Source organism: Trichomycterus rosablanca, chromosome 20 (assembly GCF_030014385.1).
Source record: "Trichomycterus rosablanca isolate fTriRos1 chromosome 20, fTriRos1.hap1, whole genome shotgun sequence".
In the NCBI taxonomy this organism is placed as follows: Eukaryota; Metazoa; Chordata; class Actinopteri; order Siluriformes; family Trichomycteridae; genus Trichomycterus; species Trichomycterus rosablanca.
Genome location: NC_086007.1, coordinates 21,160,827 through 21,173,663, shown reverse-complemented (window position 1 = coordinate 21,173,663; position 12,837 = coordinate 21,160,827). Strand labels below are relative to the sequence as shown.

The 12,837-nt window shown below is 42.6% G+C and overlaps 1 protein-coding gene across 1 annotated transcript; it reads right to left on the bottom strand.

Moving 5' to 3' along the window:
* Positions 1-4,802: 4,802 nt before the first annotated feature.
* Positions 4,803-10,217, bottom strand: crk (v-crk avian sarcoma virus CT10 oncogene homolog). The gene is made up of 3 exons (XM_063016762.1): positions 9,709-10,217; positions 6,363-6,934; positions 4,803-5,437 (listed from the first exon to the last, which is right to left on the bottom strand). Exons 1-3 carry the CDS (start codon positions 9,926-9,928, stop codon positions 5,300-5,302), a joined length of 930 nt encoding a protein of 309 aa, XP_062872832.1. The 5' UTR covers positions 9,929-10,217; the 3' UTR covers positions 4,803-5,299.
* Between the last annotated feature and the right edge of the window lie 2,620 nt (positions 10,218-12,837).

Sequence of the window (12,837 nt, the reverse complement as noted above, 5' to 3'; positions counted from 1 at the left end):
AATCTTGGTGCTTTGCCTGTAGTCATCTCTTAAAAATGCACACAAAGACCACTTACATGTTAACATCTAAGAAATTAATCTTTCATTTGCTATTAAAAGTCATATCTAACACCCATAAATAAAGCCAAATTCTTTAGGCACAATTTGCCGAAAATAAACTCAGGCACGGTGAATTGCATATCGTGCTGTGACAAGTTGACCCCTCAGATTGCTCACGTTCTCTTCAGGGCAAGGAATAAAGTGACCATTCAGAATGTGGGTCACCAGCGTTTGCTATGATACAGAGATGCATTTATTCCATGGCATGGGTAACATGCACATCTGAGAGGCAGCATGGATAGTTTCAGTGGTGCCCAACCACCAGGACACAGATAGGTAACGGTCGGTGGGTCATTTACTATCGTGCCGCATAGAAGAAATAAATAATTAGAGATCCTATCTTTGTGAAGTGGGATTTTCTGCAGTGACGGCAACCAAAACAAAGTTACAGAGTAAATTGGACATAAGGAACAAACTTCGGGTGTTATTGCCTCCTATAGCCCCTAGGTGGGAGCGTCTCATTGCAGCGAAAAAAGCTCAAATTTTTGTCATTGGTGAGAAGTATCAGTATGCATTTTGTGCTTTTTATTATGCTCATCGTATAATTTTATTTTAAATCCTCCTACCCCTGACAGTCCGTGAAATTATATCTTATATAAAACTGGTCCTTGGTGCAAAATAAGGTTGGGAACTTATAGTTTAACACACATTTTAAAGCTACAATTGCTGATTCTTTCTCCTTCCACATGTACTGCAGCATAGCTGCGTAATTAGTGTTTGTGCTACACTGGCCTGCCTAACAGAATGTACTTTCGAATGCACAAAATCAGTACGTCTTTTTAGTCCCAGAAACATGGCACTAGTACAATAATTTCAAAATAAATAATGTTCATTTTAAAAGCAAAGCATTGTCTTACCTTTTAAAATAGAGGTTTGTTTCATTAAGCAGATGTCTACGTTTACAGCGTTTAATGGGCGCTTTTATCCAAATTGACTACAATTGTGACTGAACACAATGCAAGCAATTTAGAGATACGTAAGTGCCTTTCTCCGAGACCCAACAATGGCTTGGATGAAGATCAGTAATACACATGAGCCTTAAAATCACAGACAAATCCAAAGACAGTGGGTTAAATAGTTTACTATTGGGGGTTATCTTCATTTCATGTACAGGAACAGGCTGATCAAAAAATAATAATAATAATGCTTCGGACATTCTGTGAAGGGCTTCCACAAACACAAATGAACATCACAAACAAATATGATGTCACATTTACCAAACAACTGTTTTAGACAGTAAACCTATTACGGTTATCAGAAAAAAAACATTGCTTAGTTAACCTTCGGATCGTTGTGGCATTGTGGCACTTATTACATGTATTAGTGTGAGTAGGACCGCTAACGTGAAGCTACATACATACATACGACCTCTTACGCAATCGAAGTTGGTGTCGTAAGCCTTTCGGATAACTTTGACGGCACATATGAAAGCATTTTATTGTGTTTAATATATGATTTGGAAATCAGCCAACCTGCAAAATTAAAAATTCATTAGAATCAGTTGGGATTCTGCTGGTGCTCGTTTAACAGCTTATGCCTTGTTCACACTACACGATTTTTGCCCTGATTTTCGCTCGCGGACTGGTTGGCGCTAGATTTGCCGGCTTGGGAGCAACTTGTCGTTCGAAACTCGGCTTTCAATCGCCACGTGTGAACTACTCAACGACTCGATCCGAGCGCTCGCCGACCGAAGAGAGATATCTAGCTTGTCAGATATCTGGATCCGAGTTGCTCGACTGGCAACGAGTGCCGTGTCGAACAGCCAATGAGAACGCAAGATACGGGGTGAGGGGAAACGCAGGGGAGACGTTTTAAAAAGGTGGGACATGGGCATAATATACAGTAGTTTATATCAGAATACATCGGCACACACTCAAGTTTTACAGTATTTCTGACCTTATCGTTCTCTACAAAACATAACACCGACGTTTAAATATTTATTAACCTCCAACTCACTATAGAACAAACAATCCATGCTGTTCTTATTTTTGCTGCACATCAGAACGCAAACTTTAATCGCTCGCTACTTGTTGATGTGACTTCTCGCAGTTTGGGAGACCAGAGAAGCTTGTCTGTGATTCCAGTTGGTGATCTATCGTGTAGTGTGATACCCCCTAACGCCGATCAGTCGCGTAGTGTGAAAGCCATACCGACTTAAAAGACTCCCGATTACAAGAGATCCAGTTGTGTAGTGTGAACTGTACAGCGACATGACGACTTGAAAAGTCGTGTAGTGTGAACTTGGCATTATTGAATGTTTGGAACTCGACTATAAAGCAGGCACTCCTTCAACAATAGTACACGAACCTTCTATTTTATTTTTTTTGGACATATGGTTAAAATTCCTCAGGCGATTGTCCCTACTGAAATGGAATAAACTGTCATCATTAAAACAGTCTGTAATCAACATGTGTTATGTCAATTTCACTAGTTCGGTTTCTGGAAGGCAGAGAACGGTTAGATCGGGTGGAAAACATTACATACAAGAAGGCTTGTACATCTTTTTTTAACATATCAGGCTAGATTAAAGACTTAAGTTATTTAGTTATTTGAGCATTATGACCACAATTACGACTAACAGCTGGTTTATGGAACTACTGTATAATAAGTGATTACATGGTATCACCCGTTAGGTGAAAATGCCACTATGAAGCAGTGATGCGACTGCAAAAACTGCAAGACAATTACCACTTGAAAACAGGCATGTTTCAGGCAGATATTTTACACGTAGTGATTAGAAGTGTTTTTTCTGGAGCATCTGGATCTGATGACTGTGTGTAGTGAGCTGTTTTAAGCACTATTATTTTTTACATTCAATCCGAACAAATACTATCGAACAGGCACACAAGTTAAACCAAGGATCGCTCCGTGTGTGCTTTTTTCCCCAACCAGATATATATAGACATACAGTATATATCTGCAATGCATTACAAGTCTTCACTTTTCTGAAATCCTATCTCGCAGTGATCAACAGTAATGAATAACGAGACGCAAAACAAAATACTTCGGTGTGCACGAGAATACTTAAAGGAATACAAATGTAGCATGTAATGGTAAACAATATATGTACAGTGTATCACAAAAGTGAGTACACCCCTCACATTTCTGCAGATATTTAAGTATATCTTTTCATGGGACAACACTGACAAAATGACACTTTGACACAATGAAAAGTAGTCTGTGTGCAGCTTATATAACAGTGTAAATTTATTCTTCCCTCAAAATAACTCAATATACAGCCATTAACGTCTAAACCACCGGCAACAAAAGTGAGTACACCCCTAAGGGAAAGTTCCTGAAGTGTCAATATTTTGTGTGGCCATCATTATTTCCCAGAACTGCCTTAACTCTCCTGGGCATGGAGTTTACCAGAGCTTCACAGGTTGCCACTGGAATGCTTTTCCACTCCTCCATGACGACATCACGGAGCTGGCGGATATTCGAGACTTTGCGCTCCTCCACCTTCCGCTTGAGGATGCCCCAAAGATGTTCTATTGGGTTTAGGTCTGGAGACATGCTTGGCCAGTCCATCACCTTTACCCTCAGCCTCTTCAATAAAGCAGTGGTCGTCTTAGAGGTGTGTTTGGGGTCATTATCATGCTGGAACACTGCCCTGTGACCCAGTTTCCGGAGGGAGGGGATCATGCTCTGCTTCAGTATTTCACAGTACATATTGGAGTTCATGTGTCCCTCAATGAAATGTAACTCCCCAACACCTGCTGCACTCATGCAGCCCCAGACCATGGCATTCCCACCACCATGCTTGACTGTAGGCATGACACACTTATCTTTGTACTCCTCACCTGATTGCCGCCACACATGCTTGAGACCATCTGAACCAAACAAATTAATCTTGGTCTCATCAGACCATAGGACATGGTTCCAGTAATCCATGTCCTTTGTTGACATGTCTTCAGCAAACTGTTTGCGGGCTTTCTTGTAGAGACTTCAGAAGAGGCTTCCATCTGGGGTGACAGCCATGCAGACCAATTTGATGTAGTGTGCGGCGTATGGTCTGAGCACTGACAGGCTGACCCCCCAGCTTTTCAATCTCTGCAGCAATGCTGACAGCACTCCTGCGCCTATCTTTCAAAGACAGCAGTTGGATGTGACGCTGAGCACGTGCACTCAGCTTCTTTGGACGACCAACGCGAGGTCTGTTCTGAGTGGACCCTGCTCTTTTAAAACGCTGGATGATCTTGGCCACTGTGCTGCAGCTCAGTTTCAGGGTGTTGGCAATCTTGTTGTAGCCTTGGCCATCTTCATGTAGCGCAACAATTCGTCTTTTAAGATCCTCAGAGAGTTCTTTGCCATAAGGTGCCATGTTGGAACTTTCAGTGACCAGTATGAGAGAGTGTGAGAGCTGTACTACTAAATTGAACACACCTGCTCCGTATGCACACCTGAGACCTAGTAACACTAACGAGTCACATGACATTTTGGAGGGAAAATGACAAGCAGTGCTCAATTTGGACATTTAGGGGTGTAGTCTCTTAGGGGTGTACTCACTTTTGTTGCCAGTGGTTTAGACATTAATGGCTGTATATTTAGTTATTTTGAGGGAAGAATAAATTTACACTGTTATATAAGCTGCACACAGACTACTTTTCATTGTGTCAAAGTGTCATTTTGTCAGTGTTGTCCAATGAAAAGATATACTTAAATATCTGCAGAAATGTGAGGGGTGTACTCACTTTTGTGATACACTGTATATGTATGATCAGCATTAAAAAAAAAAAAAAAAAGAACACATGGTAGATGATTTGTAGTGTGATGAAAGGCTGGAAACGAATCCCCTTCAAAGCCGTCGTCTGTTAGCCAACCGGTACGAGTAGTGTTTGCTTCTCGGACGCAGAGAGACAGTCCTTTACAGTGACACCCGGCTGCTTACATTGAGTCCAAGCATACGATCTCTCTCAATCTCACCACGACTGGTTCATAGTTCAACCTACCTAAAGAAACCTCCATGGTGCTTAGTGTCTACTGATTCGGTTACTTTAACCATAGTGTACGATCTAAGAAAGAACTGCGGTTATTGTATATATCGGCATTAATGGCATGATGGCATGAGTGGACATAGAGGGAATGGATCTAGTAAAAGAGGCTACCGCTGGGCGTGTCTGTTATGACGTGTGAGGAGAGAGTGTGTGCGGTTAAGGGCTGTACAGGGGGGGGGGGGGGGGGGACCAGGGCTCCGCTCTCAGCTGGGGTCGTCATCCGGGTTGTGCTGGTCCACTAAGCGCACGTGCGTGAATGGAAAGTGGCCTCGCTTTCCCTTGCACTCGCCCTCCCACTGCCCGTTGACATTGATTTTAGTCACCGTCACCAAGTCGCCGACCTGAAAGAAGCACAATTCCTGAGTGAGGGGGAATATACAGTACACTGATCAGCCATAACATTAAAACCACCTCCTTGTTTCTACACTCACTGTCCATTTTATCAGCTCCACTTACTATATAGAAGCACTTTGTAGTTCTACAATTACTGACTGTAGTTCATCGGTTTCTCTACATACTTTTTTTTTTAGCCTGCTTTCACCCTGTTCTTCAATTGTCAGGACCCCCACAGAGCAGGTATTATTTAGGTGGTGGATCATTCTCAGCACTGCAGTGACACTGACATGGTGGTGGTGTGTTAGTGTGTGTTGTGCTGGTATGAGTGGATCAGACACAGCATCACTGTGTCCATTCACTGTCCACTCTATTAGACACTCCTACCTAGTTGGTCCACCTTGTAGATGTAAAGTCAGAGACGATCGTTCATCTATCGCTGCTGTTTGAGTCGGTCATCTTCTAGACCTTCATCAGTGGTCACAGGACACCACCCATGGGGCGCTGTTGGCTGGATATTTTTGGTTGGTGGACTATTCTCAGTCCAGCAGTGATAGGGAGGTGTTTAAAAACTTCATCAGCGCTGCTGTGTCTGATCCACTCATACCAGCACAACACACACTAACACACCACCACCATGTCAGTGTCACTGCACTGCTGAGAATCATCCACCACCTAAATAATACCTGCTCTGTAGTGGTCCTGTGGGGGTCCTGACCATTGAAGAACAGCATGAATGGGGGCTAACAAAGCATGCAGAGAAATAGATGGACTACAGTCAGTAATTGTAGAACTACAAAGTGCTTCTATATGGTAAGTGAAGCTGATAAAATGGACAGTGTGTAGAAACAAGGAGGTGGTTTTAATGTTATGGCTGATCTGTGTATTCAACACATGAAGTCACAATGTAGGTAAAAAGATCAAATCATGTACCTCAAGAGCAAGAGCCGTCTTGTCATACGCATTAGGAACTCGTTTCTGAACAACCCTGGCCAACACGGGGCCGTTTTGCAAATTAGGCAAAGACGTGGGCTGGGCGTACTGGCCCGGCTCACCGAGCAAAGGAGGGGACTGTGGATTGTGGCCGTCAGAATTCCCCACGCTGCCGGTCCCGCCGCCACCCAGGGTCCCCGAAGTTGGAGAAGCAGGTCGGAACTTCTCGACGTAGGGTACGGGAATCATACCCACACGGCCATCTGAATTCTGAGCGTTCCACCACTGCTCTTCGGGCTTCTCCAAAACCCGCAGGACGTCGCCCTTCCGGAAGGGCAGGTCCTCGTCGTCGTTGCCCGGGAAGTCGAACAGCGCGCGGACGTACTCCTCCTCGAGCCTGGGAGGAGCTCCGCCTGGGCCGGCACTCGGCACGATCATGGACGAGTACTTGGCTTTGTTGATGGGCTCGATCAGAGTGGTCGTGTCCAGGTAGTGTATTTTGTAAAACTCCAGCAGGGCAGGGAGGGCATCGAATTCCTGGTCTCCAATACGAAACCGAGAGGTAGCCAGGCCTAAATGGGGTACAAGAGATATAAGGCACTGTTGATTAGAAGCTGAATGTTGACCTATTATTACTCACAATCAGATGTTTTTGGATGTTAAAAACTCTGAGTTTTCCAGAAGGGGTAATTGATATAGCCAAATGGTCTATCTAAATCCACCTGAAGCAATCTAAATTGACTGGACGGAGATTGGACAACCACACATTGGGGACTATAAGGCCAACTTACACTGCAATGTCAGGAAAAAGAACACCAAGCCATGACAGACTATGGGTCTCTGTGATCAAATTGTGGTAAAGCACAGAACATGGCAAGGATATACAACAATATCTAGAGCTTTGACTGTTCCCAAGACCACAGTGGTTTTTAAAATAGAATAAGCTTGGCACAAATATGAACCTTTCCAGAATTTGGCAGTTTGGTCAAACTGGGCAACCAGGCAAGAAGAGCTTTGATCAACTAATTAAGAAAGAACCCAATGGTCAGAACGCAATAGACAATCATATTTGCAGCGCTCCAGAATTCAGGCGTTTATGGCAACAGGCACAGCACATCACCAAGCTAATATCATCCATGCAGTGAAACATGATGGTGGCAGCATCAAGCTATGAGTGTGCCTCTCAGTGGCAGGGACAAGAAATGAGGATCAAATTAATGCAGACTGGGCTCAGTTCACCTTTCAACACAACGACTCAAAGCTTTAGGGTAACTTCTGGGTACTCTCTAAATGGATGGGGTCCTGGGGGATCTCCTCCCAGACCTGGATCAGGGCATCAAGGAGTTATTGGATATTATGTGGCAGCATTGGATGCATAATGTCCAAGAGGTTCATACCGGTACCTAACAGCAGTCTGGGTACCATTGGCCATCACATGGAGGATTGTATGACTCTTCAAGAGTCATCAAGGTGTCCTTGCCCAGACCACCAAACCAGTCATGCTGGATGATGTTGCAGCCAGCACGACATTCCCTGCGGCATCTCGAGACTCTTTCACGTCCGTCACATGTGCTCAATGTGAACCTGCTCGCATCTGTGAGGAAAGCTGTGCCAGAGGCAGACCTGCCAATCCTAGTGTTCACTGGCAAATGCCAAACGAGCAGCACAGTGCTGGGCTGTGAGCACAGGTTCCACTAGAGAATGCCTGGTCCTGCTGCTGGTCTAGCTCTCCTTGTGTAACAGCTTATGTCCTGGTATCTACCCTGTGCTCCTGAGACTGTGCTGGGAGACCTTCCTGGGAAAACCTTCCTCCAACGGCACATATGGATGTGCCATCCTGGAGGATCTGGACTACCTGTGCAACCTAAATGAGCTGCAGGTCCCAAATCGTGCCACCAGTAGTGATTGTCAGTGGCCAATACCATGCAAAATCATTCCCTTTTTGTGGGTTTGTCTTGCTGTTGGCTCTCCAGTGCACATCATGTCTCTTTTGCGTACCAAAGGAGGTGAAACTGATTCATGATCACTTATGTTCAAGTGACTTGCTGTTATACTCTAATGATTAGGTGTTCCCTTTATTTTTTGAGCAGTGTATTGAAAAAGACCTTCTACTTTGCCAGAAAAAGGAACTTTAAAGAGAAATTGAGTGTTATACCATGGATAAAGTGAACATATTCCATGAAGAACAGTGCATTAAAAAGTTTGGAGTTCCCAATACCAAGAAGGAGTAAGAATCAAGACCGTGATGCCAAACAGGTCCATTCCTCACACTAAAATGGGCACGTATGAATCTACCTGTACGTGTACAATGCTGTTTTTCTTGAAAGACGATGGACTTATAGGTAGTACTTAAAGTTTTACTTTGATTAGGACTGCAATAAAAAGTTTGTGAACCACCAATTTCGATTTCATTAGTTGTATTGTGAACTTTCATTGCAAAAAAAAGTTGCAATTCTGATCTCAAATCCTCCAGACTGGACTATTTTACCTTGTTTTTACCTTGTATTTGTTTTTAAAGTCTGACAAGCAGCCCTTTTTACCATTTTTTATATAAACAAAAGTACTAATTTGGAATGCAGACCATTACCATGATAAAATACAATGTAATAAAGTGCATTGGCTATATCGCCCACCCCAACCAACCAAGTTCTAACTTGATATTTTAATAGACCACAAAGATAATTTTATTCAAAATAACATTTAAACGTGTCAGGAATTCTAGATATAACATTTATTAAGCTTTGAATTGTTTTGCTGTTTTTATACTCACTTGACAAAACTAGCATCGCGTAAAAATGTCTAATAGCCACCACTGCTAACTGGCTATTGTAGTACTTACAGTAATGTCCCGGGTTTTATTATTAATATTTATGCCTGTCAAAACGTACCTTTTTAACAAATTCAATTATACATGCACTAAATACTGGACATTGCTATTTTAATTGCAGAATGCTCCGAAATATAGTGCGTTTTGCACCTGCTAGCGGCGTACATTAGCATGCAGCTAACGCTAGCTAGCCAGTTAGCATCTTTTAAAATATTTAAAAAATACATACTAATAACAGAAATATAAGTTGTGCTGTTTAAACAGGAGCTGTTTAATGTTTTATGAAAAAAAGACATGCAGTGTATAAGATTAAAAGTGAGAAAATTGTGCGAAAGAATTGTGCTACATAAGTTAGTACTAGCCAATAGCTGCGACCACACTGCTGTACTAAGTAGTATGTAAGAATAGTATGTCAAAAAGGCGATCACCCTGAACGTGCATACTAGTTAGTAGAGTAGTATGTAGGACGCATTATAAGTCGCAGCCTGTAATTATCTGTAGCAGGACAGGAAATCCTACCCGGGCCGGACTGCCGGTTGTTGCTGATGCTGTTGATGATATAGTGCGAGACTTTAGAGTTTTCGGACACGGACAGGACGTAGTCTCCAGGGCTGGTGATAGAGTCCCGTACTAAGAAGACCCCATGTCTCTGTCCCTGCAGCAGGGACACGGCCTCCTGTCTGCTCAGTCTGCCCCAGTACCAGCTGCCCCGATCCTCCGCGTCGAAGTTTCCGGCCATGGCTGCCACCCAAAAGCCGAGGCTTCACCAGGGCCTGCTGCTCTCTGTGCTATGCAGTGTGTCCGGATCCGCTCAGTTCATACACACGCAACTTTACCGCCTTTCCGCTGTTACAACCGCTCCGATCGGGCCCTGCATTCAGTCTTTATTCACAAGCGGTCTGGTGCAGCAGTGCAGAAACTCCAGCGCGGTACGTGTGCACAGCGACCTCAGCCGCCGCTTTCCCCCTGATTATCTGATTAACCAAACCGACCGAGACTCTTTCACCACAAGTTGTCACAGAGGAAGTTCAAATATTTGAAATGGCGGACTAGGGAAACAATTTTTTTGCCCTTCTTTCCCGGATCTGACGTCACACAGTACGACAATGCCTTAAGAAACGACCATGTTGATAAGGTCAATGTGCAAATAGCACTACTACTACTACTACTACTACTACTACTATCCTGTGGAATCCAAATTACAGTACAATTACTATAAACAATTTGTAACTACATTTATTTTAAATACAGTCAGTATAATGCCGTATTTTGTATGGCATTGTTTAAAAAAAAAAAAAAAAGAAAAAAACATAAATTTCAATTTTATGAGAATAAAATAAGAATGTTTGGGGGACAAGCCTGGTGCAGGTCTACAATTTTCTTCCTGGTGTCCTTCGACAGCTCTTTAGTCTTGGCCATGGTTGAGTTTGGAGTCTGACTGTTTGAGGCTGTGGACAGGTGTCTTTTATACAGATAACGAGTGGAGGACAGAAGAGCTTCTTAAAGAAGAAGTTACAGGTCTGTGAGAGCCAGAAATCTTGCTTGTTTGTGTGTGACCAAATACTTATTTTCCACCATAATTTACAAATAAATTCTTTAAAAAACCTACAATGTGATTTCCTGGATTTTTTTTTCTCATTTTGTCTCTCATAGTTGAAGTGTACCTATGATGAAAATTACAGACCTCTCTCATCTTTCTAAGTAGGAGAACCTGCACAATAAGTGGCTGACTAAATACTTTTTGACCCCACTGTAGATGAACACTACAAAGTGCTCCTATATGGTAAGTGGAGCTGATAAAATGGACAGTGAGTGTAGAAACAAGGAGGTGGTTTTAATGTTATGGCTGATCAGTGCATTATAAGAATGAAACATGATCTAAAACAGCAACAAGTTTTTGATAGTGCACATATTCCACAGTGTAGTTGTATGAAGTGTGGGTTGTGATACAAATAATGTATAAATATTCTTTCTCTTACTTTCTCGTACATTTACTCATTATTATGGAATGGCCAACACAACACTTGTCTTTTGGTCTCGCCCCCTTTGTTTTTTAGGTTATAAAATGTCCCTTGTATCTATTGTAGGTCCCTGTATTAATACACTGTTTTTTTATCTGGACTTATGTTGTGTCGCACCCTGGTCCTGGAGGAACGTTGCTTCGTTTGAGTATGTACTTGTATATAGCTGAAATGACAATGAAGCCTCTTGAACTTGAACAATGTGGTCCTGGAAACCTGGCTTCGATCCTAACCTCTGGACACCTCTGGATTTCAAGTTGTCCTCGAGTCTGAGGGAATAAATGAATGAGTTCATGATGATCTGTGATACCAGGGACGTTGTAGCCTAATGGTTAAGGTACTGGATTAGTAATCAGAAGGTTGCTGCCAGGTTGCTGCTGTTGGGCCCCTGAGCAAGATTCTTAACCCACAATTGCTTAGACAGTACTGTAAGTCGCTTTGGATAAAAGTGTTAATGGGACACGACATACCTTCTTCCACCATGATCAGGATGTATCTACTGAAAATAATGTCAATTTAAACAGGTTGGTTGAAGCACAAGGCAGGTTGGTTCCTGCCTTGTGCCCAACGTTTCCAGTGGAACCAGATCCACCAGGATAAAGCAGTTAATTTAATACTTGCAATGACCATTAATGCCACTAAATGTCGCTGTTGTCTATTGTGTGGTGTTTTCTGACTTAAATTTTACATGAAATCTCTCACTCACTCATTTGTTTAACCACTTATCCAATTAGGGTCGCGGGGGGGGGGGGGGGGGGGTGTTGCTGGGGCCTATCCCAGCTTTTCAATGGGCGCAGGGCACACAGTAACCCCCTGGACGGAGCGCCAGTCGATCGCAGGGAAGACACACATACACACCCACATTCACCTATAGGGCAATTCAGTGTCTACAATTAACCTGACTGCATGTTTTTGGACTGTGGGAGGAAACCGGAGCTCCTGGAGGAAACATGAAAAGGACCCAGACCGCCCCACCTGGGGATCAAACCCAGGACCTTCTTGCTGTGAGGCGACAGTCACCGTGCCGCCCTACATGAAATCCTATAATTTTTTTTCATTAAAAGATACATCCCAAATAAAAATTATTAATGGGTAAAGAAAAGATGAAGAAAAAAAACCCCAAACCAGTTTAGGTTGATATCATTGAATGTTTATTATCCAGAAGCAATTTAAAAGCTATGCTTTATTTTTGATACATTTAAATATTATTAATCAATAACTTTGTTAACTTCTTTTCATCACATTCAAAACCAGCGTATCTCTTCTTGGAAGACATTTCACTAGGTTTTGAAACATGACTACATGGGTTCACTTCCATTTAGAGAGTCAGTGAGGTCACACGCTGATGTTAGAGATTAGGATTTCAATTAATCCAAATAGATTTTGGAAGAGGTTGATGTCTGGGCTCTGTGTAGAACAGTTAACAGTCAACCAAACTCGACAAACCATTTCACCAGTCTGTTGCTAAACACATAATAAGTGTTCATCATAAACAGTAGAAGTATAATCTATAATTCAAGACCATTTACATCCGATAAAATAGATTTTATTTAATACATTTTGTAAAGGAGTAGCATTGCATGGTTTCAAGAATGAAAGTGCACCAAGAAACCTTTTCCATTGACTA